The sequence below is a fragment of the Linderina pennispora genome (genome assembly GCF_002104995.1).
Source record: "Linderina pennispora strain ATCC 12442 chromosome Unknown DL89scaffold_9, whole genome shotgun sequence".
Taxonomy (NCBI): Eukaryota; Fungi; Kickxellomycota; class Kickxellomycetes; order Kickxellales; family Kickxellaceae; genus Linderina; species Linderina pennispora.
The window spans coordinates 67340-94480 of record NW_024468257.1 but is presented as its reverse complement, the minus strand read 5'-3'; the positions used below and the strand labels follow the sequence as shown (position 1 = coordinate 94480).

General features: G+C 54.6%; 10 protein-coding genes across 10 annotated transcripts; 4 read left to right on the top strand and 6 right to left on the bottom strand.

Annotated features, from left to right (window-relative positions):
* Nucleotides 1-162: 162 nt before the first annotated feature.
* Nucleotides 163-3784, top strand: DL89DRAFT_323427 (uncharacterized protein; the record flags this gene model as incomplete). The annotated part of the gene is made up of 3 exons (XM_040891391.1): nt 163-1731; nt 2235-2569; nt 3563-3784. The coding sequence occupies exons 1-3, from the start codon at nt 189-191 to the stop codon at nt 3782-3784; spliced, it is 2100 nt and encodes a 699-aa protein (XP_040742283.1). The 5' UTR covers nt 163-188.
* An 825-nt stretch (nt 3785-4609) lies between these two features.
* DL89DRAFT_236290 (DUF654-domain-containing protein) lies at nt 4610-6804 on the bottom strand. Its single transcript, XM_040884971.1, has one exon. It carries the CDS (start codon nt 6482-6484, stop codon nt 4661-4663), a length of 1824 nt encoding a protein of 607 aa, XP_040742282.1. The 5' UTR covers nt 6485-6804; the 3' UTR covers nt 4610-4660.
* A 244-nt stretch (nt 6805-7048) lies between these two features.
* DL89DRAFT_268331 (uncharacterized protein) lies at nt 7049-7628 on the top strand. Its single transcript, XM_040887883.1, has one exon. It carries the CDS (start codon nt 7325-7327, stop codon nt 7565-7567), a length of 243 nt encoding a protein of 80 aa, XP_040742281.1. The 5' UTR covers nt 7049-7324; the 3' UTR covers nt 7568-7628.
* An 889-nt stretch (nt 7629-8517) lies between these two features.
* Nucleotides 8518-8688, bottom strand: DL89DRAFT_208061 (uncharacterized protein; the record flags this gene model as incomplete). Its single annotated transcript, XM_040884128.1, has 1 exon — nt 8518-8688. A coding segment is annotated over one exon (171 nt), but the record flags the coding sequence as incomplete, so codon positions are not given.
* A 2187-nt stretch (nt 8689-10875) lies between these two features.
* Nucleotides 10876-11268, bottom strand: DL89DRAFT_224606 (transcription factor, STE-like protein; the record flags this gene model as incomplete). Its single annotated transcript, XM_040884698.1, has 1 exon — nt 10876-11268. A coding segment is annotated over one exon (393 nt), but the record flags the coding sequence as incomplete, so codon positions are not given.
* Nucleotides 11269-13155: 1887 nt separating this feature from the next.
* DL89DRAFT_268329 (uncharacterized protein) lies at nt 13156-15185 on the top strand. Its single transcript, XM_040887882.1, has one exon. It carries the CDS (start codon nt 13209-13211, stop codon nt 14814-14816), a length of 1608 nt encoding a protein of 535 aa, XP_040742278.1. The 5' UTR covers nt 13156-13208; the 3' UTR covers nt 14817-15185.
* Nucleotides 15075-15914, bottom strand: DL89DRAFT_224767 (Phosphoenolpyruvate/pyruvate domain-containing protein; the record flags this gene model as incomplete). The annotated part of the gene is made up of 1 exon (XM_040884712.1): nt 15075-15914. The coding sequence occupies one exon, from the start codon at nt 15912-15914 to the stop codon at nt 15075-15077; it is 840 nt and encodes a 279-aa protein (XP_040742277.1).
* Nucleotides 15915-16477: 563 nt separating this feature from the next.
* Nucleotides 16478-18157, bottom strand: DL89DRAFT_178563 (uncharacterized protein). Its single transcript, XM_040883865.1, has one exon. The coding sequence runs from the start codon at nt 18114-18116 to the stop codon at nt 16578-16580; it is 1539 nt and encodes a 512-aa protein (XP_040742276.1). The 5' UTR covers nt 18117-18157; the 3' UTR covers nt 16478-16577.
* Nucleotides 18158-23819: 5662 nt separating this feature from the next.
* Nucleotides 23820-25355, bottom strand: DL89DRAFT_268325 (uncharacterized protein). Its single transcript, XM_040887881.1, has one exon. It carries the CDS (start codon nt 24972-24974, stop codon nt 23991-23993), a length of 984 nt encoding a protein of 327 aa, XP_040742275.1. The 5' UTR covers nt 24975-25355; the 3' UTR covers nt 23820-23990.
* Nucleotides 25356-25467: 112 nt separating this feature from the next.
* On the top strand, nt 25468-26439 carry DL89DRAFT_178423 (uncharacterized protein). Its single transcript, XM_040883863.1, has one exon. It carries the CDS (start codon nt 25699-25701, stop codon nt 26278-26280), a length of 582 nt encoding a protein of 193 aa, XP_040742274.1. The 5' UTR covers nt 25468-25698; the 3' UTR covers nt 26281-26439.
* Nucleotides 26440-27141: the final 702 nt, after the last annotated feature.

Here is a 27141-nt window from a genome sequence, read left to right as displayed (position 1 = left end):
TGAAAACGAGGCATTTATTTTTATTCGACACTCCGCTGTTGACCTATTATGTATGAACAGACGGCAAGCAAAAGGCTAGCTACTGGCAGTCTGGTTTAGTTGCAATGCTTGCTCAATATAAATGTGGACCAAGCATGAAGCAAGAATACCTCAAAAATACCTCTTTCCTCCCTTTATTTCTTTCCACCATGCTACTACACACTTTACTTTTGCTGGTCTCCTCTACCGCTGCGCTGGCAAGGCGGGTTGTAGTTGACTGGGATGTCACATATGTGTACATGATGCGTGATGGAGTCAATTACAAGCAGTCGATTGGCGTCAACGGTCGGTCTCCAATCCCGCCTGTGTATGCAACTCGCGGCGACACCCTCATCCTCAACGTGCACAATTCGCTGAACGTAACTACGACGATCCATGCCCACGGCCTGTTCATGCGCGGCATGGCTTACATGGACGGACCGAGAATGACCACCCAGTGCGGAATCCCGCCCGGTGAGTCATTCACGTACAAGTACCATCTCGAGCAGGAAGGCACCTTCTGGCTCCACGGCCACGACCACGATCAAAACGCTGACGGGCTGCGCACTGCACTCGTCATTTATGACAAGGAGCCGCCGTACAAGTACGATGCAGAGCATTTGTTCACCTTCGAGGACTGGTACAAGGAGCAGTTTGCCGAACGTGCAGCACTGACCACTGACCCAACCCAGCCATTCCCACCGCCGTCTGGCTACGGGTTTGGCCTTATTAACGGCTACAACGGCAACACCACGAAGCCGATCAGGTTTGAGCCAAAGAAGACTTACCGGATCCGCCTTATCAACATGTCCAGCACCGTGTGGTTCAAGTTCCGGATCCCCGGCCTCAAGCTACGCATTATTGAGGTTGATGGGATCCTGAGTGACGAACATCCAGTTGATGGTGTGCAGCTGGCACCTGCCATGCGCTACTCGGTTCTGGTCACTGCACATGACTCGGACGAGTACAACTACTACTTCAAGATCAAGCTGTACGCGGACTTCATTAAGCCATCACCAGGTGAGACCCCACGCTTTTACTCTGGCCTGATCGAATATAAGCAGGAGTCGCCAGTCAAGGAGTTCCCCGACGTCGATGATAGCACACTGACGTGGGTTGAAGATATAAAGCTGGCAGCACTTGACAAACAGCCACCACTGCCAGTCGACCGCTCGCTGCGTCTGACGGTCGGCAACAACCTCATGTCCACAGGTCAGCACATGAACCACATCAACAATATCACATACTACGCGCCACTGGTCCCCTCCCTGTTTACTGCAATGACCACTGGCGACTTGGCAATGAACCCCGAGGTCTACAATAACCGGACACATCCGGTCGTGCTGAAGCACAACGAGGTCATTGAACTTGAAGTGCATAACCCGAACAGACTTCCCCACCCTATGCATCTGCACGGCCATGCGTTCCAGGTCACCGAGTATGGCCCGTCGCTGGCGACGTTCCAGCCAGGCAGTACATTTTCTCCGCTTGTGCAGTCGCTTGTTGCTCCGATCCGGCGTGATGTCATGGAGATCCCACCAAACTCGTATATCAAGGTCAGGTTCCGCGCCGACAATCCGGGTGTCTGGCTGTACCACTGCCATGTCAATATTCACGGCAGCCCCGAGAGTCTGCGGATGCTCATGACATTTGTTGAAGCACCAGATGTTCTGCAGAAGACGCAGACGCTTCCCAAGAGACTTATTAGGCACTGTGAGATGAGCGGAATTAAGGCATCTGGCAATGCTGCTGGCAATGCTGGGCTTAATATGACAGGGCTGCCTCCTATTCCATATATGGTGGCCAGAAATCCTTAAGTATTCGTAGTCACAATATCATAAATAGATCCTTGGCATGGATTGATTTTTTAGCCACGGGAACAGCACACCCATGAGATGCTAATGCTTATTTAGGTGTGGCTACATGATCAATCGCTACCTTACCTGGATAGACAATACATACTGGTCTATGGATTACTTCTGGCTAAGCACTTTGTGGCAGTAGTTGCATCTGATACATCTTGTAGATATGTAACTGTGAAGGCTCTTGTGGATATATAAGCAGCGACCAAAGACCAATTTCCCAACACAGATCAAGCATCGGCACTCAGCAGCTACAACAACAAGCAACTTCGATTCCCATTTTCAACATGTTCAACACCTGCACCTCTCTTCTTGCACTCGTCGCTCTGGCAACATTTTCTCCTTCTGCCCAAGCGATCCCTGCCCCTGAGCCTATCAGTGTTCCGTCAGTCCAGGATCCTGCTGTGCTCCCGGCCAGCACTGGTCCTTCTCACCAGCCCGAGCTTACTCGTCGCCAGTACGGATGCGGTTTTTGTGGAGGGTACGGCTGTGGTATCTGCGGCGGCTACGGTGGATATGGTGGATATGGTGGCTATGGCAGATATGGCGGATATGGCAGATATGGCGGTTGGGGATTCCCGTTTGTGAGCTCATTCAACAGCGACTTCGATCGTGCCACCAACCGTGCCAACTTTAACGAGAACACGATGTACTCTAACAACATCAACGCCAACCAGGCCAACGACGCTGTCCATTCCAACACCAACAACCTTGTCTCTGGCTAATTCCAGAAACACATTCACTAGTCACCCTTCAGAGGATTTGCTCATGGCTGGATATCGCAAATACACTCTGTAGCTATGAACATATTCGTAAACCCTAGCTGTATCGGCATGATGTGTGCATTTTGAGTCAGCTATTTTTACCACCTTTGATTGATGAGTGTCGCATTTAATATATCAAATGAGCACAAAATACCCAGGACACTAGTAGTGCTAGGCTTCCATGTGTTGTACCAGAGCCGACTCTGCTATATATTGAAACTAGGTTGCCAGTGGTGGCAGTTTACATTTTCACACCTGTTGTTATATGTTTGTGTGCGCTATCCAAAAAAGTGCCCAGGAAAACACAGCTGCCCATGCTAGCTGAGAGTGTAAACATGTAGAAAAGCCTTATCCGTGGCCATGGGGTTTATCCGCAAGAGTAGATATCCCCTTGCACATGCTATCCCCTTGTTCCAACTGCAACTGTTTCACTATCATAAATATCATACTCGCCTTAATTCCATATATTTTGTAGTAAAGGGGCTTTCGTTGTCCAGGCTCTTTAGTCGTCTGCGCTCAGACAAGAGACAATGGTCTCTGTTTGATGGACCATTCCCTGCTAGATATGAGATATATCTCTAAAGGTACGTGGCAAAGTGGGTTCAGCGGGCGGATCGCGATGTGATAAAGAGTGATATAATTATTGCTCTGGCAGGGGTGTACTGTGGCATTGTCCATCTCCAGAAGCTTGAGTGCATGAACAGTACCTCTGAGCTGGTCTCTGTGGGTCGCACTACAGAGACAGCTGGGTTGTGCTAGCTTGAGTACGAGTGCTTCAGTGCGAGTCAGAAGAATCTCTTCTCCTGTCTGCTGTTCGACACAAACTCTGAGAAGTTGCAGAGTGAGCTTGACAGCCTCGATGACAAGTGCAAAGAGTCACTGGTTAAATAGGAACAGGACCGCGACGCCTCGATTCAGCTTGAGCTGCAGGTCCAGGCAGTGGCACAGCAAGCAGTCAGGGCTTCTCAGCAGGCGATCCACAATGCGTATCGAGGTGTCGAGTCCTCTATCCGCAAGGTCAACAAATTGCTACCACTCAATGACAGCAAGCAGGCCGATGCTGATGCAGAAGATAGGTATGCAGGCCGCAAACCCAATGACAGATACTTCCATACCCCACGGCTGACCATGGGTCTCTAGACACTGGTGCCCGCTAAGTGGACACTTCAAGCTGAAACGCTACCTCGAATACCGCCGCAGTGGATTTGTCATTGAAGCCTGGAAAGACAACCAGCATCTCGTCTTGAAGCTGTGCCATGTGGACATGGGTGATGACACTCTGTGCAAAATGGTGCACGAAACAAGAAGCTATATATGCGTAGGTGACCTGCAAGGAACGGTCCTGCCAAGATTGTAAAAGTTTGGGCTAATGGCTATCGAAAGGATGCTGTATCTGGCGATGGCCCTGGAGTACATCCATGATGCATTGCCTGCTATTGGTATGTCGACAGTTGGCAAAGACGTGATTGGGAAATTCCCTACGCCAGTCAAGCACAGCATTATGCGCCATGTATTTTGGTCCATGAGTGTGGAATAGTGCATAGTGATCCGCGTGCGTACAGTATTCTGGTGGTAAAGGACCTGTCGAGTCTTGACAGGTATACCTCTACAATGGTGGATCTGGCATCCAGCACTACAAATCCATCCAAGAGCAGCATAGAAGATGACCACGCTAGATGGCAAGTTGTGCTTGCTGGCATCCATGAAGAAACACGAGTCCCACCAAGAAGGCATTCGGTACAGGCATATTCATTGCCTATATCACTCTTGCCATACACGGTTTGTTTTGACAAGCTATAATACAATCATCTGCACTTGTATGTATAGCTATAGACTGGTTTCATGGTTTGGTTAGCCATGGTGATGTGCATCACAAGACAGCGAGTTTATCAACTACAGCTACTGCAAATACACACACCCTGAAAACACTGGCAAGATACCATGCTTCATGGCAATGTTCTGATGGCCACAAGGAATGTATTTCTAAAGCTATGTGCGGTAAACCAAACGACATTGCTATTGCCCTGTTTCCTCATCCTGGCCATTCGGGCCATCAGGTCCATCCGCGCCGTTAGGTCTGTTCCGATCCGCCTCGTCAGCCATAGCCAAGGCATTCATCAGCTCCTCCTCGTCCTCCAGCCCTAATGCATCTATGAAGTCCTCTTCATCACTGGTGCCTGGATCCTCGCCGCCACCCGCGCCCAGCCCTAGCTGCTGCCTTAACCGCTCTACCAGCCTCCCAATGGCGCCCAGTCCACCATCCTCAGCCAACTCCAGGTCCTCGATATCCAAGCCACCCGGCATCACCACACCGCCCATCCCGCGATCACCCAGAATCTCGTCATAAATATTGATATTGTTCTGGGGCGGCAGGGGGTCGAACGCAAATGTTTCCATATTGCGGATCTCCTCTGGCAGCGCACTCTTCAGCGCCTCCATGTCGGCGACCAGCACGTGGCGGCAGATATTCTCGGGCACATTATAAGTGCAGAGCTTTTTGCGGAACTCCTTGCGCTTGGCAATATCCTCATCCCGCTTCAAGTCCTTTTGCATGCCAAGCTCATCGTTGGTGATGCGCTCGAGAGCCAGCAGCAGACCCTCTTGCAACCACCGCGTGACCTCGGGGGTGCGATACAGCGGGAAATTGCGCTCGACAAACAGCGTCACCATCAGCTGCATATGTGTCATGGCTGACTCATCGGGAACCGTAGTCTCTTGGAAGTACGGGTGGGTCAGAATCACCGGGTCCACATCGATGTTGGCCTTGCTCCACAGCATTGGCACTACCGTTGGGAACCGCAGGATCGCAGCGACCAGCATCTCCAGGCTCTGCTTGCGCTCGCCCTGAGTAGCTGCTGTCTTCCCGGCACGCGAGTTCTCAAACATAAACTCGGCCAGTGCCCGAGAGAACGCCCAGTTTGGCAGATCCACCGGCGATAATGTCCAGTTGCTCACAAACGACCTCACATACTCGAACTGCTTTGCCTTCAGCGCATGGAAATCCAGCGTCAGCAGTGCGCCCAGCGGATCCTGTTGCGGGTCCAGCGACAGAAGCACCTTGTTGAACTCGAAAACAGTCCTCCAGCACCCGCGCCTGGCCATAAACTGCATGTTGCGGAATACTGCCAGAAACAGCGACCGTGACTCGATCTTTCTGAAATCCAGCCGGCACAAGCCGTTGGTGGCGCTGAACTTGGTCGCAAATCCAGTCTCAAACGCATACAGGGCACGCTCAACCAGCTCTGCGGCTTCGCCGAAATCGCCGCCAGTCTGCTTGATAATCTCACTCAGCTGCAGCAGCGCATCGACATGGTACGGGTGCTGGTACACAAGCGCCGCTACGCCATCGGCGTTGTGTGTCATTACACAGCTGAGGAACTCGAGCTGGATCGTGCGGAACCGTGCGCTGTGCGTGATGCCGAACCACACTCCGCCAGTCCGGTCGCCGTCCATGATCTCCTGCATTTCAGCATCGGCAGTCTCGCGGTCCAGCACCTCCATCTCAACACCTGGGTCAGTACGCATCGGCGGCCACGCCATCTTTGGATGCGACAGTGCAAGTCGCCTGGGCAGCCGGCTCTGCGGCACCTTGCGCTTGCCTGCATCACGCACAGCCACGGATCCAAACAGCCGCTTGATCTCAGCTTCAGCATCCAGGTGCCGGGCTTCGGCAGTCAGCAGAGCACGGTTCTTCTGCTGCTCTGCCGTTAGACCTACGCCTCCGGTCAAGTGCTTGCGGCTGCCTGTGTCGCTGTTGCCGCCGCTGGCATGGGCATCGGGAAGGGCTGTACCAATTGCAGCCAGCTGCGCCTCGAACTCCTCAATCGACATGTCGGCCATATCTTTGCCAGCGGATTTCTTGGCCTTGCCCTTGCTTTTCTTGCCCTTCTTGCCCTTCTTTTTGGTCTGTTTCGTGACAGGCTTCTCCTCGACTACAGGTATCTCTGGTTGCTCCACGTCCTCCTCTTCCTCCTCCTCTTCCTCAGACGCTGCAGCATCGTTGAGCAGATCAAATGGATTGACTGGCTCGCCGGTGGCTGGCGACTCATCCTCCGAGCCGCTCTCGTCGTCGTTGTTGTTCTCTTGGAGCTGCTGGGCACGCCGCTCAATGCGCGCCGTGGTCTCTGCCAGGTCGTCGTACCCGCGCTCCCGAAGCAGTTTCTTGACAGCACGCGAAGACATTTTGCAAGAGGCGATTTATACAAATTTAAAAACGGAAAGCGAGCAGTTTGAAGACTACTGCGGTATTAGCGCCTGACGCAGTTGTAGCCCAGCCCCGAACCGCAGCTTTGGAGCCGCAATCGCAGACCAAATCAGGAATTTGATTGTGTAATCGGGATTACTTCTGCAGACATAGTGCAGCTCGATGCCGCCCTCCAGTACCACTGTCCCATCCCGCATGGCCAGCAGCGAGAGGAGCCTTGAGGCTAGTGCTTTCGACAGTTGATTAAAGGAGCTTGTAGACAGTAGACTAGTAGGCTGGAAGTTGCAGAAAGATATATGGTATCTCACGCAGATATCGGCGTGGCAGCAGATTGAAGGAGCATTGTTATATGTGCCTGCGGAGCTTCTCCCAGTATATAGCTCCATCGAGCCACCTTCGTGCTTGAAATTCCAACATAGATATAATCTAGCCCTCTCAGCAGCTTCGTTGCCTTTAAGAATTGAAAATAGAATATCATGTGGTTCCGTGCTGTAATTTGCGTTTCGATACTCATTTCATTCGCTGGATTTGCCGCTGCTTGGAGGGACAACGACGACTTTGGCCATAGATCCGACTACAGAGGGCACCCGCCTTATGACGACTGCGGAGGTGGTGGCAGGGAGCGGGACCGGTGGTTGTGCAACAACGCAGGCATGCAGCACATGTGTTTGTCCATGGCAGCTTACCTCTTAATCACGATGCACTGCATATGTCAATAGTTCGATTTCTAGATAGGCATGGACGACAGAACAATATATATCTGGATAAGTAGACCAAAGCAATAAGACAGAACTGACACAAAGAAAAGGAGACAGACATGTAGAGGGGATAAAGGATATTATATAAGAGTTGGCTGTGTGGTTTTCGCCACGGCGGTCGCGCGCACAATCTTGCTGGGGCTACCTTGCCTGTCCGGCTCCTGCATCTGCTCGCCGTTCTCATCAAGCCGTCGCTTGAGAGACACAGAATTCACGCTGCTCCCGTCTCCATTCCACGTAAACCCCACGCTCCCGCCCTGTATCTGCTCGCCATTCTCATCAAGCCGTCGCTTGAGGGACACAGAATTCATGCTGCTTCCATTTCCATTCCACGTAAACCCCACGCCCCCGCCCTGCTGCTGCTGACTCTGTGACAGGAACGATGCCAGCCAGGCGGTGTTGATTCCAGAGGTAGTCTCGGTAGACACAGTGCGTGGCAGCCCGCCGTGGGAGTCCACGATAGGAGTGTTCATTGGCTGCAGGTCCATGTAGTTGGACACCTGGTTGGTGAAGAACGGCGATATTTGGTCATCCGGGCGGCTGCTGGGGATGGGCACAGAGGGCGTGTTGACCGCCGACGCGTTGTTGCGCAGCCGGTTGTTCTTTGACATTTTGCGCAGCCTGGCCACCTCGTTGTTTTCCATCAGCGGCGACTGCAGCGGCTGTGGGCCAGCACCGGCATTCTCGGTCGGCATGGCTATCCGCATCGACCGCCCATTCGAGGCCTGCTGTAGCATCTCGCTACTGACAGTCCCGTCGATGGCATTGCCGGTCAGCCCGTCAACGAACCCGCTGAATGCCGACTGCATCTCCTCGTCACCCACATCCATGCCTGCCATGTCGGTCAGCTGCGCCAGTGCATTGTCGCCGGCAGACTTGCTGGAGCGGCGATGGGCCGTCTTGCGGTTGACATGGGTGCGGACGTGCTGGTTGAGGTTGTCCATGCGGGCAAATACCTTGCCGCAGTCGGGGGCCGGACACTTGTACGGCCGCTCGCCAGTGTGGGTGCGGAAGTGCCGCTTCAGGTGCTCCTGGCGCTTGAACAGCTTTGTGCAGCCAGCAAACGTGCATGGGAACCGGCGGCAATCGTTGCCGGCCTCGTTGCGGCTGCTACGCCGGCTTTTGCCTGCTGGCTTGGCCGGCTTTCCGTTGGTTTCTTTCTTGGCCGCCGGGGCTACCTTGGTGCAGGCGGGCTGCGCTGCCTGCTGGCTCTCGCTGCTACTGCTCGGCAGCGCTGGCTTTCCGAAATCGAACCCCTGAAGGGCACCGCTATCAGTGGTGTCAAATGCTAGCAGGCTATTGCTAGCGGTAGAAGATGCAGCCAGCGACATGTTTTGGTGCGGCTGCTGCGGCTGTGTCTGAGTGGGTGCATACGCTTGCTGGCGATTGGCCACGAATGCCGCCATTGCGCCTACTGCTGCCGCAGCAACCGACGGGTCGGCGGTGCTGGGCACCCGGTTGATGATTGAGGGCGTGTCGCGGTGGGCAATACGGTGCATGGTCTTCAGGTATGGATGGAAGCGCGAGAAGCGCGTGGAGCGCGTGGTGGCCTTCTGGCGCTCCCAGAGCTGCTTGACCACGTCGATTGACTGCACCCCGCTAGCATTATTGCTACCTGCCTGGTACCCATTGTTTGCGCTGCTGCCGCTGCCGGTGTGCTCGGCCATTTCGGCATCGGCCAATCCAAACATAGGAATCAGTGACTGCATTTCGGCAGCCTGGCTAAATCCGGCAGCTCCAGCCGATGGCCTGCTTGGCTGTTTCTGCTGCTGCTCGTTGCCGCTGGCTGACGCCATGCTGGACCCGCTGATCGACGGAGGCGGTCGCGATGCAGCCATGCCGTTGGATGCAAGAATATCGTTAATTTCCTCCATCGACAGCATCGCATTGAATGCAGAGTTGGAGGACGTATCGCCCGCTACCATCCCATGCAGCCCAGTACTGCTGCTGCTGCCAACGCCTCGGCTGAAGGCAGCCTGGCCGGGCGTATCGTGCGGCGACATAGCGCTAGATGAGTTTGCAACCGACGGCGAGGACACCATCGAGTCTAGTATCGCCGATGCCGCGCGACTGCTCCCAGCAGCCATTTCGACATCATCGCCCAAAACACCACCTGACTGTGCAATGCCAGCACTCGACGGCGGAATCGCTGCTGCAGGCTGCTGCGCTCCGGCTGCTGATTGGCTAGCGGCACCACGGTGATCCCACAGAATCTGCTGCTGCTGCGCCGAAGCGTCCAACGAAAACCCTCCGCCAGCACCGTTGCTGCTCTCACGGATCTGGCCGCTGCTGCCCAGCAGTTGCTCGAGAATATCAGAAAAGTCACCAACATTGTCCTGCGTCAGCATCGCGTTGGTCGAGTTCAGCAGGGCCAGTATTTCAGGGTCGTCAATGGCGGGGTCCTTGGGCGAGTGGTAGGGCGTCGGTGTTGGCTGGTATTCCTCGTAGTTTGCCTTGAGCTCGGACGCCTGCTTGTGAAGCGCGTTGAAATCAACGCCTGTCCAGCTGTCACGTATCGGTGCCACGCCAGCCGGTATACCGAGCTCGCGGTGCTGGCTACTGGTGGACTGGGCGCTTTTACCAGAGATGTACTCGCTCAGCGAGGGCTGGCTGGAACCAGTGTTAAAAAGCGTGTATGGGAACTGGCCGGCGTCTGTGAGCGAGTGTGGCTGCTGATGTTGTTGCTGCTGCTGCGGTTGCTGCTGGTGCTGAATACCCTGGTCACTGCCAATCCCGCCAGGCACCATCATGGCCATCGACACTACTGATGTATCCGACGCCCGCCGCATGTCGACATCAGCGGTAAATGTCAGCATGTCCGTCGAGTCTGCAAACCCACTGTTGCTCCGCGGATACCCGGTATTAGCCGCCGCTCCCTGTGAGCTGCGCGACGCCAGCGACGCCAGCGACAACGCCGAGGACGCAACATCGTTGCTGTAAAACCCATTACCGCTGCTATCTATGTGCTGCTGTGGCTGAATATGTGGCTGCTGCTGATGTTGGGTGACTGCATGTCCAGCAGTGGATGTCGGGGCCAATGGCATACTCTGGATGTGGCTGGCAACAGTCTCTGCTGGCATGGGCGCTGGCACAGGTGCTGCAGAGATACGCACAGTGGCTGTTGAGACCTTGGCAGTGACAGACTTGCTGCCCGCCACAGCCGACGACGCAATAGGCAGCCTTGAGTGGACAGCCAGCGTCGGCGGCACAGTCAGCGGCAAGTCGACTCCACCGATGTTGACCATCGTCGTCGGGTCGGTGTTCTTGTCGACCTTGGTCGTTGGCTCAATGCCCATCGCCTCCCTCTTCAAATCGCGCTCCAGGGCCTCTCTGAACAACAAATCGTGTGGCACCGAGTCCCAGAAAAACACCTTTTGCTTCTTCTGCGTCCGCACGCAATGGTGCTTGTACAGCAGCTCGAGGAACTCTGACCGGGGCAGCTCCAGCCGTGCGTCGGTGCCGGGCTTTAGGCTCCTCAGATCGCTGAACACGCCCTCCTCAAACTTCTTCATGTTCACCACAGGCCGCATGATCCCCTCGAAGCGGTGCACAAGCGCGCGAATAATGTCCGTCGACGTGATATGGTACTGCGAGTCCCACCGCACGCACGACAACGTTTCGCCGTTCGGGAACGTGAACCGTCGGATGGCCCCGCTATGCATTCCGTTTGCTATGTCGGGATCCACCTCCTCGTCAGGCTCAAGCTCTGAGCCGAACAGCGTTGGCGCGTTCGACAAAAACTCGGCCAAGGTTAAAGTACTCCGCATAGACGTCCTTGCCTCACTGTACGACCTAGAGAAACGGGAAGGGGAGGAAAAACTTTTTTGCTCAATTGCACACTCATCCCAACATGTGCTGGGCGTTCTCACACTCTGGCCAACTTACGTGAAGTGCTTTTTAAAAACAGACTGCGTGTGGGAAGGGGGAATGAAAGGGAAATTAGAAGAAAAAGTAAGGAAAAAGGGAGGTGTTCAGCAGGCAAAGACACCCGCAGAGAAATAAAATAATAGGGAGGGAGAGAAACAAATAATGCTAGTGCTCGGTCAGAACACTGCCCTGGCAAACCCGGCGCTATGAAGAAGAAGGGGAAACCTAAACGCAAAGAAACCGTGGGTCTGAAACAGGTATAGAGGAGAGAAGGAAATACTAGGAGTGAAAGATGAGGGAGAAATCCCGTATGCGCAAACTAGATAAGAGTCGCTGAAGCCACCGATTCCGTTTTTCAGCAAAAAAACGTTGCTGATTTTTTGCCTAATATCTTTGCAGCTGCTTATTCTACGAGCAAAGGAGAGAAGAGTGGAGCAGAAATCAGTCGTGGTGCTTTTTTCCCAGGTCCCGAGGCAGCATATACGGGAGACGCTTTGGCAGCGTGCAGGCTTGTTTGCCTCTGTTCAGGCCAGGCAGCCTCGACCCCCAAGGGCAGGATCGAAATAGAGCCACGGCAACTGAGGGCGATGATCGTGCTGTTGCTCACTCCCGGCCGCCATTGGGAGTAACAGCATCGAGTGGGCGATTGAACCTCCCCAACTATTCCAGAAAAATGCTTTCTGCAAATAATCCCATTAGCCAAGGGCTACGCGTTATTTACGGCAGCTCCGTCCGACGATGCCACTCCCCGAGGGCGCTCCGCACAGACCTGGAAGTGCGCTCCTAAGGGGCAGAAAGCCGTCACAGCCTCGGGCGCAAAAGCCGCTGTCTTGCGCATCTATTGCACTATTCAGATGCGTGGAACATACAGCCAGAAGGGGGCCCGAGCGCTGGGTGCATCACACAAGGCATGGCAGAAGCGCAAATTTCTCCGACACAAGCTTCATGCGCACTGGGAAAACAGCGATGTTGGGGGGTGGCACAGTGTCTGTCAGACAGCGAGCCGCACTTACTCTTGGGCACTGCTTGGGCAGTGGGCAATGGGCGAAGGGCGAAGGGCGGAGGGCGAAAAGGAGCAGGAAAGAGAAGAGAGGCAAAGGTCATGTTCATCGACATCCTGCCCTTTCATTGTCAGGGCCACTGCAATTAATCGTCGCATGTTCAGCGGCAAGGAGGAAAAGGTGCCTGAGCCCATCAAGTCCGAATCAGCTACGCCAAATCAGCCTTCCCAACGACGCTGGCTACATGGCTCGTCCTACCCCTCAAAGATCCGTCCAAAAAAGTCAACCTGCACCTTCAACAGACTTCCCTAAATACAAACCTGAAACCATCCTATTAGCACCATGGCCTTATCCGCATCTCCCTTTGTGAAGCGCATAGCTGCCAAGCCCGGTCATGCAGAGGGGAGGATCGACGCTGTAGGCTGTCAAGCAATGTCATCACGCTGTTCTTCAGAAGGCGAGCCACATGCTCGCTGACAGCGTGTTTTCGGCCAATGTGCTGAGAGACAAGGTTTGCAGATGCACTGTGTGCTCCCTTGAGCCAAGGCTCCTGAGACCCGCTCTGCTGGCGAAAAGTGCCGTGACCAGCTCAATCACTGCACCAAACCATATTCCATCTAGCACCCATCATGCAAACAAACAAAAGACGTGCTCTATTTGAGGGAAATATAAATGCTTCGTGCCTAATTTTCTCTCTCCCCACACGCACTCCTCTGGTTTACTTCTTTGACGTCATGCGCCTTTATCGATCACACACCCAAATCACACGGCTGGCCGTGCTAATTTCGCCCATCGCCGCCCTATCCTACTCCAACATGCGCCAACCACCCGCTGACATTGCACTAAGTTCCGGCGGATTCGAGCACGAGACCCATTGGTTGCTCTCTGATACCATTGCCGTCACGCCGGACGCAAACCACTGGACTGTCAGTGCGCAGGGTGCTGCATGGCATGTCTGGGGCTTCACGACGCTCCTGGATTCGCTGGACCTGCCGCAATGGCCGAGCGAGATGGCCACAGCCCGCATTGTGCTGAGCACCGAGATGTGCCGTGAGAAGCCAAGCGTGCCGAGGATGCCGTTTATGCTGCAGCGTGGAATCGAACACTGTGGAATGCATGCATCGGCAACCGCTGTGCGTGGAGTGTATGACGAGCAGCTAGAGGCGGCGAAAGCAGAGATGCGCCAGTGGATGGCGGCGCTGATGGAATGGCCTGAAGAGAAAGCGGAGCTGGGTCCTGATGCGTTCATTGACGTCCATTCTAACAGCATCTACTACTTTGCTCCCTTTGACAGCAAGGCACTGGCGGCTTTTGCGGGCAAGCAGAAGAGGCTCAACCTGGCCAGATACGCCCTGGATCCCGAGAGCCATCTGCGTACGCTGGTGGACCCCCGTGTGAGCAGACTTGGCCGCACCTGGCTCGATCAGCATCGCATCGATATTACGCTGCACCGCACGTCGCATGGGTTTGTGCAGATTGACGTCCAGGTGCTGTCAATGCTGCCACCGTCAGAAGACCCGGCTGTGGTGTCCAAGCACGAGAATAGTACGGCCAGGATTGCATGGATGCAGGGGCCCAGCGTGCATGTCCTGGAGCATGGCCAGAAAAAGGCAAAGGTGATGGACATGCCGAGACAGCTGAGCACTGTTGATGATATCAGCGACGGATATGTGGTCGAGAAGATCAGGGAGTTCCGGTCGTTCCATCCGGCGCTAAGGATTGAAAGCCACGTCGAGTCTATGCCGCCAAACTGCAACCTGACACTGGTCCAGACTCTGCCGAGGACGTACTTCTTTGATCCCTATCAGATCTACGATACCAAGCTTGACGCGCGCATGTTTGGCCCTGTGGAGCTTGAGAAGCCTGCCGAGGCCATGCCCAACTGGGGCAGCATTTTGACTGTCAGCCGCGTCAGCGCCAATACGCAGGTGGAGGTCCCGATTCACGCTCGCTACCGCCTGGCGCCCTTCAACGGCCGCACGGTTGGCTACGACGGAGAGCCAGACGGAGAGTCGCATACAGATGTGACACTGCTCCCAGCCATTTCGCTGGTGGTCTGCCAGAGAGATGTTGAGGCTGAGGCACCAGTGAAGGACAAACTGTTTGGACGGCTGGTGTTCCGCCCAGCACTGCTGCCTGAGCTGCTCGCTCGTGCTGGCAGTGTGCTGGAGATTGCGCCCGAGTCGGATCTTGTGGTGAGAATGCCGATTGCCCACGCCGACAAGGTATCTATGATTCAGGCACTGACGCTGGCTGCCCTGTTCGCTGGCACGTTTGTTATTTTCCGGACCATTCGAGCTAAAATGCCGGCAAGCGAGCAGCCGCACCAAAAGAGCCAGTAACTGCGCATCTGTGTGGTAAGAGAAGTTGGCAAAAAGCATGGGCTGTTTTGATATAAAAATTAACATGTCGATGTGACAACAATTCTCGTAAAAGACATAAGAAATACCCACACCGCCCACCAACATATCGGTGACGGTGCAGGGGTGGTTAAGATAAATATAGTGTTTTTTTTTTTCGTTTAGCCAGAGGAGCAAGGGCCGGGTTCCCCTTCGACCGGTGCTTCCCAGCCCGGTTTTCTTGTTAGCTTCGCAGTACAGCTAGCGATATGCCCGCGGGTCGCTCTTGGCGCGGCCAAGGTTCTCAGAAGTCGACCTCATCAGGCACGACAGGTCGTTAGCAGCGACCAGCAGAGTGTAGCGCGATCCCAGCTTTGATCTGGCTGCAGCTCCCGACGACGTGTAGATGCCACGTGGGATATTGCGCGCCTCGGCTGCCTGTATGACTGCCGACTGCGCTGCCAAGAACCGCGAATCATACGAGTCCTCCACCGGTCTCTGGATGCCCAGAGACGCCTGCATATCAAACGGCCCGACAAATATCGCATCTATGCCGCTGACCGACAGAATATCGGCAACATTGCTAACTGCTTCGGCGCTCTCAATCTGCGGAATCACCAGAATATCATGGTTTGCGCGCTCGGCATATTCGCCCATGGCACCAGGACCACGAATGCCGAATGACTGCGGCGCATAAAACGCACCGTATGAGCGCCGGCCCTCGGGCGGGTACTTGCAGTGGCCAATGACCTTGATCATCTCGTCGCGAGTGTTCACCATGGGCACGATCACCCCGTGGGCGCCGGCATCCAATGCCCACTTGAAGTACTCGGGCGAGTGGGACGGGACCCGCACGATCGGCGCACATGTCCCGGTGCTGGCTACAGCGGCAACCATTTCGGCCATGAGCGTGGGATTCAATGGCGAATGCTCCATATCAATGCACGCCCAGTCGAATCCCTGCGCAGCCACCATACGAGCAGTGACTGGGCTGGGAATACTCAGCCAGACGCCAAACGCCGGCACTCCGTCACGCAGGCGAGCCTTGAGCCGTGCCGAGTTCAGTGGCGGCGGAGTATGGCCGCCCGAGGGTGAATACATGACCTGTCGCTGCTCCTGCTGCGAGGGTGGCCGTCCTGATCCAGACGGTCCGCGCGACTGCTGCAGCTGCTGAGACGGCGGCGGTGGTCCACCTTGGGTTGGCGCATAATACTGCGGTGGGTGTCCAGAAGAAGCCTGATGCGACTGCTGCTGAGACGGCGGCGGACCACCTCCGCTCTTGGGCGCAATGCGTGCTGGGCCGCCATGCCCTGGTGGGCCGAACGACTGGCCTTGCTGGGAAGGAGGAGGAGGCGATCGAATTGGCTGATCGCCTGTGTGCAGCGGTATCGGGTGAGACTGCTGGCGGGAGTGGTGGTGGTGCTGCTGCTGCTGCATTTGTTGCTGATGGGAGATCGGGTGCGGATGAGGAGTAGGGATACTGCCTGCCTGGGACGACGGGTGCGCCGAATATGAACCTTGGCCGCCAGCGGGCGGTGAGCTCATTGCAACACCAGCGCTCATGGGATACCCGCCGCCGTTATTGTTTGATGCCCGCGAGTCGTGCCTAGCAATAGGAAGGAAGTAAGAATAACGGGCTTAATAATTGCAGCATATCATGAAGCAAGACAATGGCTTCACAGTGGTTATTTTTGCCCATCAATTAGGTTTCGATGTTTTGCAGAATGCGCCGGCAATGCAAGCCTGGCAGAATTATTCGCTGGATCAAATATTCAGAAAGGGTGGCGCCTTTTTTGCCTTTTGAATGTTGCCTTTTGAATGTTGCCTTTTGAATGCAGGTGGGAAAATATGCATACTGTACCTTGAGTATTTTGCAAATTTGGCACGATGCGGATCCGCATCGTATGCGCTGACTGATCCTCCGTGGGGATGGGACGAATACGCTCCCGAGTGCAGGCCGCTGGTCGATACCTGCAGTTTGCCAGCTGGCTGCGGGCCGACGTTGGGCGACCGGCCGCTGCCCGGTCCACTGGGTATAGACCGCTTGGCGCGCGTCTTGGGGTTTTCCAGCTCGCCACGCACAATCTCCAGCACGGGCTCGAGCTCCTCAGGGATCAGGTGGCGGCTCGGACACGAATGAACGATATGCTTCTTCATGTCCGCCGACTTTCCCAGCATCTTCTTTTTGCACAGCATGCACTCGGCACGATCGGTGTTGCCAGACACCCGCTGCTCGATGACCTGGAAGAACCGCCATACTGCGCCACGCCCCGAGTTGTAGGACGTATGGTACATTACTATTGAGTTGATCGGCATGGTTACTGCGCTGACATCAGGTGCTGGAATCCCAGGGATGACCTGTACTGCCGGCCTCTGGGACCGCGCCTGCCCGTCGTGGCGGTGCTGGCTGCGCTGGCCATGATGCTGGGAGGGGGAATAGTAAGGGTCGGGCACAGGCCGGTTGCCGCTGTGCTCGCTAAACGAAACCTCTGTCGAATCCTCCGACGGCCTGCGGTCAGAGAACGAGCCTCGGTTTGGTGAGTGCTGGTGGTGGGGCGGTGGCGACTCCGACATCCGGATATCCTCCTCGGCCTGGTTGCCGTGCCCACTGCCATGTTGGGGATGGCGCAGGTGGTCGCCAGAGTACTTCGAGGGCATGTCTCCCGAGCCTGACTGCTCGCCGCTGTTTGGGTAAGACGACGGATAGTGGTACCGCCCGCCCCCTCCAGTCGAGTACCGCTTGCGCTGCTGGTGGCCATCCTGCGGCTGCGTTCTATGCGGCAGTGACACCGACGTCTGCATGGGACTGCTGAATGTGAACTGCGCTTGCTGCGAAAGACTCGACGATGACTCCGACCGCCATCTGGATGTCGGGTGCTGACGAGACTCATCGCTGATGTTCACTCCACCTGACCCGCCCGAAGCCGTCTCCGACTGGTGAACGCTGATGCTGGCCGACCGCTCACTGCCTGGGCTCCGGCCATGGACGCCTTCGACAACGCCATATGGTGGCATCGATCTATCGTCGGCAAGCTCGGGCGACATTTCCTGGCTGGCATGGCGCGAGTGGTTTGAATTGTGGTCTGAGCCGTCTGCATTGTCGTCGGAGTTTGCATATGCCTCTTCGTCGTCGGATCTGCCCTCCGTTTTGGGAACAACAATGTTGCGCTGCGTTGTGTCGGTGGTTGCTGTGTCGGTGGTATCAGGGGCTGGCGAATGCGGTATACTCTTGGCAGTATCCTCTGCCACGGATGCCACAGCCGGGCTGGCAGAGGTCCTCTGGTCAATGTGTTCGCTTGACATGTGTGATAAGAATCTACAGTGCAGCCGATGGAAAGCAAAGGAAAAGGAAATAGGATATTAGGTGATATGGGCTATGGTTTTGTTGCGGAAAGAAAGAGGAGGCGACATACCAACAAAGCACGTCATACATCAGCACACACAAGCGCACTCTACCGCCATCTGCAAGGGAGGGGAGAGAGAAACAAAATATCCAAGCAAACACATGCCCCAAGTGGCAAAGGAAACTGTCCCAGCGGCCGGTCTCCCCCTTCGCCCTTCATACTAGATTCCCCCTGTTCGTTGCTTCACCCCAATTGGTGTCCTTAAATCGGCAAAAAACAATCGACTTCACATTGACGAAGACCCCGAATATCGCAAACAATAGGAGGGCTTGCTCTCGGAAACGCAGCTTTGCCAGAAAGTGGGGTTGCAGTCCCGCTTGGTCACACATCCTCCTCCTCCCAACGACACTGCAAAATAGTGCAGAGGCAAGAGCGCACAGCAAATGTGCATCCAAAAAAGTGCGCGAATGAGCAAGAGTTATGCCAAAAAGGCTCTGAAGAAAAAAAAGCGCAAAAGCCATGTGCAGCACAGGAAACAAGGCAAGCAAGAGTTCGACGGACGGTTATTGTGGAGCGGGGGCTCTTTGGCAATTGTAACCGAACGAGGTTAATTTGGGAAATATAAGGCACTAATAACGAGTACAATTGCTGCGGGAATGCGAACACAACGCAACTGGGACATGCCTGCTCATACAACAAATAAAAAAGGTTGCAAATACCCACACTACCAACAACGAGAAAGCAAAGACAGAGGGGCGATATCGCGGCGGCGATAAGGAAAAAGCCTCCAGCCGGAGCTCGGCGGAGAGGATGAGTATGAGATTGTCCTACAAGGCCACGTATTCCGGAAACATATAAACAAGCAGTAGCAGCACCAAACATGCTGAGAAGAGGGGGAGATGGAGAGGGGAAGGAGGAGTAGCCATGTAGTATAAGGTGGTAGAGGGGCTTCGGTTTGGGACATAATCGGATACACAGCAGATAGTAGAGGTAGCCGGTGCGTGTGACATTGAATCACAGGCCTCGGTAAGGCAATGCTCCGGAGCATAGAGCCCGTTCCCGATATTTACCTATTTGCGCAAAGAAAAGGGGGAGTAGACGAAGGGTATTAGGCAGAGGTCTGAGGAGTAGGCAGGTGGTGGGTCTGTACAGGAAATAACAATTAATGAATATGTGTCGTGACGCGTTCGGGGCAACGCATGCGATATAGCCGCATATACAAGCAAAGGATAGAGAGACAAATATGCCGGGAGGCTAACGGGAGGCAGAAGAGAGAAAGGAGAGGAGGGCGCACGTCTGCGCAGAAGGGCGAATCACTGGACAGCCCGTGCTCCAAGACGCCAGGAGACCCGGAGAGCACAGCCGTCATGCGAACGGAAGGGGGGAGTAGTGTCTGTGCATATCCATGACCAGCGTCAGCCGTGCATTCTGCTTCTTTTGATCCGGCATAACCAAAAGGAAATGGGGAGGAGTGGAGCGGCAGAAGTGTTGGCGGGAAAAGGGAAGGATTTACGGACACAACAACAATGGGGGAGGACGGGCGTGGGGGTTAGAAAGGGAATTGTCTGAGGCGGTTGGAGCTGAGGGAAGCCGCCGCCGCTGGCCACAGGTCAGTGAAGGAGCAAGGCAGGGGGAGGTTATTGCATAATGCGCGTTAGGACCTGGAGCGATTTCCGGTTTGCGTGCATCACCTTCCGCTTTTGTTAATGTCAATGAATGACCAGGCTGCCGCCAAAGCTAATCGCGGTTGCAATGGGAGGGCAGAGTAGCAGCTGCCTTTCGTTCATATTGGGATCTGCCACTCTCCAGTTCCTGAGGCGTCAAGGCTGGCACGTTTGGGCACAGATTAAATGTGGGAGCGTGAGGATGCTGTGCATTTTGGCGCCTTGCGTCGTCAAGCGGAAATGCAGGTGGGAGATGGAGCAAGCAGTCCTGGTGGCTATTAAAAAAGAATGCAGGAGATCCAGAAGCTTCATGGTCCTGCTTGCCTGGCTACCTGCCCGCCTGCCCGCCTGCCCGCTTGCCTGTAGACAATGCCCCTTCCTTTTTGCCCAGGCTGGCAAATGCAGAAGCTGGCCACAGACCGCAGTGATTGGCTCTCTCTCCCCTTCAGCATAGAGCGGCAGAGAAAGACTGGCAAGAGCTGTAGCTCTCTCGGCCTTGGCAATCAATCCACGATTGATACCACAATTGAAAAGGTGCGACCAGTAATGAGAGTGGCCTGGAGATCCCAGAGAGACAGAGTGGAGAGTGGAGCAGGAGCCGCTGATCCTAGGGGACCCAAAAATCACTCAACCCTGCTGGGAAACGGGTTACGCCGAAGGAGAGGCACTCGGCAAGCCCCTGGGACAATCAGACAGGGTGCGGGTGCGGGTGCAGACAGGTGGGGTGGGTCACAATGGCAGGAACTGCTTATTATAACAGTATGTGCATAATAGGCTCCGCTGCTCACGCGGTGGGGTTGTGGTGTGCAGGCGTGCTGGGCGGAAAATAGGCGTAGCCCGTGGATAGGAATAACATGGAGGGAGTGCACGTAACTTTTGGAGGGGCTGCGCGAAGCACAGAGACAGATCCCCTTCCGGGAAGACAAGGCGACGCTGTACTCTGCTATTTGCCGGGTCGCTGGAGACAGAGGCGCTGCACAGAACAGACTGAGGCGGAGTTTGAAATATGGTGCACAGACAAAACGCCCAGAAAAAGTAACGCCCCTTGTTCATTATCACATCTGCCATTGCGGGGAGAAGGCAAGCGCATGCTGGTCAAATCAGGAAACCGCTCCAGCCCGCGCCTTTTCCCTCTTCGCCGCCCAGGCAGAGAACAGAGGACTGCACAGCCTGCCGCGCTATACGCGTAATGCTGGCCCCGTTAAGGTTAAAAATAGCAGCAGCGGGAGGCGAGGGGGGCTTGCTGAGACTCTGCTCGGCGTCTGGACCGCGTATAGTACGCTGCCCGGCACACCTTTGGGTGTCCTTACCTTTGTTTAAATTGGTGCTTGTTTTCTGTTTCGCTGAGCAGGGGTTTATGACCCTGGGCAATAGGTACAAATGCAAAAAGGAGGAAATAGTGCGCAACAGGCGAGAAAAGGGGATTCCTACGTAGTAAAAAAGGGAAGCGGGCAAGAGGGTACCCATTAAAAACACGAGCAGAAAGGGGATGGTCTAATTTGGGGAGCAGAGGTACAAGTTTGTTTTCGGCAGCTTCTGCAGCACTGCGATGCGGTGCGGTGTGCTGTGCTGCGCTGTGCGGCGCTGTGCTGTGCTGTGCTGCGCTGAGAGAGGAGAGTGACCAGCGAACACAACTGATTTGTCCATGTAGACGTCAGCAATTCTGCACACAGTTGATACTGGTGGATGTGATTATCTTTTGCGGCCTATCGAACCTACTGGAGTCACGAAAATAACGCGCGTCTCGACTGCGGAGAGCTAAACCGAAAAATAAGGCGGAGAGATAACAGATAGAAAATAACGCGTTGTAGAAAGTATATACACCCTAGACCATGGATAAGAAGATAAATAAGGGGAGGGTGGGGGAAGAGCGCGGATGAGTGCCCTGAATCTGGGAGGCACAGGGTATTTAAAGCAAAAAAAGTTGGCGATAGACGCGTGTGCTTTGGGAGGAAAAAAAATAGTGAGCGGGGTTTGAAATCGAAGACCTTCGGTGATTGCCAGTGACACATCCAGGAAAGTGCATGTCACCGCTTCTCCAGCATTACCCTTTTTCAAATACCGTTCTTGCGAATGCAGTACCTACATTGATTGCAGTCTGTGTTGTGGTGATGGCGGGGGTTAGGCAGTTGACCAAGACGATTCTAGCAAAATAAGTTAGGGATTGTCAATGCTGGCCATGTCGATATCCGCATAAACCAGTCCATCAGGCACATTTCGCACCCATTTTGCCCAAAGAACCTGCTGTTTCTTTGCCGCAGGAGGCCGGTTTCATTTCGTGCTGGTGGAACAGGGTGTTCGAAAGAAGTTGCATGCTATTTGGACAATCCCACTGTATCCCAGAATCTTTCGTTCTCAGGCAATCGTGTATGCGCTTTGGCTAACCAACCCGTGGAGCACTGGCGTGGGGCTTAGGCTTGGCAAATGGGAGGCGGGCGTGCGGTTAGGGACCGTTCACATTCATGCACGCTCGGACTCGGCCTGTTTATTTTCGCGTTATTGTTGGCCGAAAAGGGAGGGGCACGCAGGACTGTCGAGGCGGCGATCTCTTGCTCCACGCTCCTTCGCCGCCTCCCTCCCCAATTGCTCTGTGGCAACGGCTGTCTGCTCGAATAAGCTTTCAGATGCCGCTCCTCGTTCTCCCGGATGTTACAGGTAGGAAATAGTGCCGCAGCATAAAGTTTTTATTTTCCAAAAAATGATCCTCCACCATGAACGGAGGATCCCACATGGGCCGCGCACCATGAATCGGATCTGCCGCGGCTCATGTTCCTTTGCAACGAGGCGAAAGGCACAATACACCAGTGTACGTGGATGTACCGCAGTGGTGCACCTATTGCCAGGCCCAGGTGGCATGTCCCGCCGCGCAGTATTCCGCAACCATGAATGCCACGCACATAACTGTGTGGTATATACTGACTGTCGGTCACATGCGACGGCCAAGGGTGTGGATCCCCTCGCTCGTCCGTGAGCAGGAGGAATCAGCCCAGCTTTTTGTGCATTCCGAGAGTCCCAACCCGGCCGCAAATCCCTGGGCGGTGCTCGGCTCATGAATAGGGCCGCCCCCCTTTGCGCACCGGCTGTTCAGAAATGAATGTAACTGGTATCCCTACGACTAGCTAGACTCCTCGGTGAATTTGCAGTCCATTATCTGTCACCCTCCAAAACCGTGATTGGCTTGGCGAGTGACAGACCTGCTTCCTATCTGGCAATCAATCGATACCGCAAGAGATAACAGCACCATCTATTTTCCGCTGGCTCATGCACCAGTCCACATGGCCAGTCAATTAATGTATCTCATACATGGCACTCCTATTGGTGGTGGTGCAATATGTGTGCCTTTTTCCCTCTCTCGGTCTCGCCGTGAGCTGGTGGGGAGGAGCGGTAATCGCTGCATTGGCCAAGGGAACAGGGGAAAAAGCTCTGCATCATGCCCAAGGCGAAATGTCCAAAACATCCCTCCCCAACATCACCAAGCTGCATATCTTTTTTCCCAAAAACACCGCACTCACCACGCGGTCTTCCAACAATCCAGCCCGGCTTGCGTATGGCTGATTTCGGATGCTGTTCACAGTTTTAGAGAATGAGCGGGTGTTCCCTTTCTTTCTGGTCAGCTGGACACACAGCGGACGATTGAGACACCCGCCAGCACCTCCATAATGACGCACTCCGGATGCATGCGCACCCGGACATGTCAGCCTGCATGCCACCCAACCACCACCACCACCACAAGATTCACACACAGTCATTACCGTAATAATGATCAAAATGGCATCTAATCTCCAAACAACCAACCACGTAATGCGCATGTTGGGTCAGGCTATGGTGTATACCATTGGCCCACGCCCGTACATTCAACCTCAAAACGATTGTCAAGGCGGTGGCATGTAGGCATTTATCTTCGGTGAAGCCCCCGTTTCAGACATATTCAGTAGATTTGAATTAGCGGTTAATGGCTGTGGCATTCACACATCTATACGCCATTCTCAACCACATAGGCGTTGGCTAATCCTATTCCAGTATATTGGTTGGCACAATGGCAAGTGTTACGTAAATCGTATGTGGGTATTCGGAAACCGCCTGTCAACAGTAACGGTTACTTGGGCACTCGCATACTAAACAATAGCAGTAAAAAGAAGTCTGTTAGATTGGCATAGGCTGCGGTACATTCAGATCTTGTCGGGGTCCTCAACCACATCGGATCTGAGGGAATTGTGAGAACTCACATTGGAATTGGCCTTGAACTCGGACCACTGGCACTGCTGCATATATGCCACCAGGCACCCGTACTTGGTGCGGTTCTCTGCATACGCCTTCAGGTATTCTGTGACCTTTTTCAGCTCGCTGTCGGGCTTATTGTGGTCCTCGTACGTGCTGATAAACAGGTGGCAATCGGGCTGCAACACCTTCTCCTCAGAATCGTCGATAAGCACAATGTTGTCCAGCGACCACTTGCCCTTGGACGCAGCATCAATGCCGGTGTATCCGACGTTGTCGAACTTGTTTATTATGCGGCGGAATGGCGAGTCCTGCAGCGTGTATCCGTCCGTAATCTTTCGCAAATCCTTCATGGCCAGGGACTTTTTAAAGTACCCGCCATCGATCTCGCAGAACCTCCTGTCCCACACACGCACCAGCTCCTTGTCCATGCCGGCAAAGGCCACTGCCAGCATATCATGAACACTTGGCGCCTGCGCTGAGCTCCATACCATCACAGCAAAGTTGTCCAGCGCAAACCGCAGAAACTCGTGCAGGTACGGCCGCAGGTACCCTCGGCGGCCGCGCTGTCCGTCGGCGCGCGTCTTGCTGACAGGGGCGCGCTTCAGCAGCGTGCCATTGAGATCCAAAACAAGTAGTTCCTTAAAAGGCGTGGCCCGCTCGTTCTGGGCAAAGTCGTGCCAGTGTCTGTCCGTCCAGTTGTGCTTCAGCGGTGTCAGCAGCCACACATCTGCTGGTGAGCGATCACCTTTGCGCTTCTTTGCCTTTTTCGGCTTCTTCTTTTTCTTCACGCTGGCGTTTTTCCCTGTGCTGGCCGTATCCATTCTGGCATTGTCCGGGCTGGATGGCTTGGGCATGTAGTTACGACTTCCTTTTCCGTTTGCCAAGCCTACATTGTCGGCAGGAGCAGAGCCGCCAGCAAGTGCTGGAAGCATGTTATTATGTTTACACGAGCGTACAATATAAGCTAAACAGATTGGTGTGATGGCGCTGCATGAAGAACCCAGGTTGACCCAACTTTTAAAGATAGCAATATTGTGTGACCGCTTATGGTTCCGCTAGAACACAAGCGAGTTACGTTTCACAAGCAATGACGCAGTAGAAACTCGTATTATCATGATCGCTGAGGAATAATTGGGTGCTGGCCATGAATGGGTAGGAATAGTGCAATGTGAATGTACCCTCAATTGGACACATTGTCTGTGTATGCAATGGGCAGCGCAACAAGCCTCCAAACCTTTTGCTGCCAGGTGTTTACGCAGCCGAACCAGCCGAGCCAGCAGTCGCAGCAGCTGCAGCAAGGGTTGAGGGCGAGGCTTAGTTTCCACAGGATAATGTGCCACTTTGTAACTAGCAGTTTGGCTGAGCACGAAGCATGTCCAGAGGGAGATTTCCGAGGCAGTTATGATCAGCGCTGGCTGATGAATAGCATGGTGCCAATGACCCCTCCCCGTTTGGGCTAATAGGATGTGGCAGAGAGATGCTACTGGCGGCGAGAGGTGGCCAGCTAGAATCAGCAACAGCAGCAGCAAATATCCATAGTACAATCAAGAAAGGAAAGATAGTAGGATTGAAGGGTGCCGCGCGTCTCCTGAGAAGTGGATTGGCGCACCATACATGCTGCATGCGCTGCCCCTCTGCCGGCATCCCCAAAAATAAATGGCAATGCACGATTGCGAGCAGCAACATCAGCGCACAGAAAGGGCGTGGATAACGGGCAGTTGCAGGCCCATTGGGGGATGCGAGAGGAACGGCTCAGGTTTCTTGTCTGCGCAGTTGCAGCTGGCAGCAAGTTTCCTGCTGCGGGCAATCGGGGGAGGAACGGGAAGGAAAGAAAGCCTACCTGGGATTGTTTCTGCAGCTCCGTCTGATTGTCTTGCGCCTGAGGCATTCCGCCAGGATCCCTGTCTCGCCATTGACCGGGTGGATAGGCGGTGCACGGCGGGTATCAGTGAGCGCAACACGGTTAGCGAGTTTCCGGATGAAAAGGATGAATTTATGCAGAAAGGGCAGGGTGGCTGGGTGGAAAGAGAGCGCCGTGGACGAGTAAATGGCGTTTTCGGGGGTAATGTAAAATATATATTGCGCTCATTTACTGCCATTGACTCTAGTCTGCTGGGGCTCTGGGCCGATCATTTCCGAGCCCATGGCTTATGGCGACCACGCTGGCTATTCCCAGAAATCACCCAGGATCGCCGCACGCACATAGTCCCCTGCCCCACCCAGGGCGTGTGTTGTTGAGGAAGGGAAAATGCACATCGCCTTTTTAACCCGCACCCCCAACTCCGATTGCATACAGGCCCGCCGGGCGACTATTGGCTGGACACGTAGAGGATACCGTGTTTGTTGTTGCTTGAATGTCAAAATAATGAATCTGCCGTGGTTGTTGCACCGAAGGTGCGAATAAGGCAGGCGAAGATCGTGGAACTGCCGCAGCCCGCATACGGCACAGCGGGGCGAGGGCCGGCGAATCCCAAAAAATAAAAACAGAATGGGCGTTAGCTTGCGTTGGTGTTCGTCACGCACGCTGCATGTGATTGCGGGTGCATTTTTAACCCCTCTATTTTACGCAGCAGCCCGTGCGCTGTTTTGCATCTGTGATTTTCTCTCTCTCGCCAAGCCAAGGCTTGACGCCGTTGGTCACTGTGGGCTGGGAACGGACGCGTGATGGACATAGAGCTCGGGTCATGCCCCCTTCTTTATTTGCAACTCCGCTGCGGTGGTCAGGCTGCCGGCACATCGTGGAGGAAAGCTGCTTGCTGGCCGCAACGACGAACCAGCCGATGTCATTCCCGAACCCAGCCCAGGTCATGCCCATTCGCCGTTCGTGTTCACACATGCAGCGTCGACACACGCCGGCTGTTTCTCGCTCGTCGCCCTGAACAGATGCGACAATGATCGCCCCGTGGGCCAATCACCAGACAGGCGTGACATGGGGATGCAGAGTGGTGGTGCATGTATGAGGAAATCAGCGGCAGCTACAATGCGTTCCGAATAGAGAAGCTCGCCCCTACTCCTTCACACAGCCTTTTCTTCCCGATTGCGGGCTGCTGACAATGGGACATGGCAGACATACACGCTGAATGGAGTGGCTGCGTAATA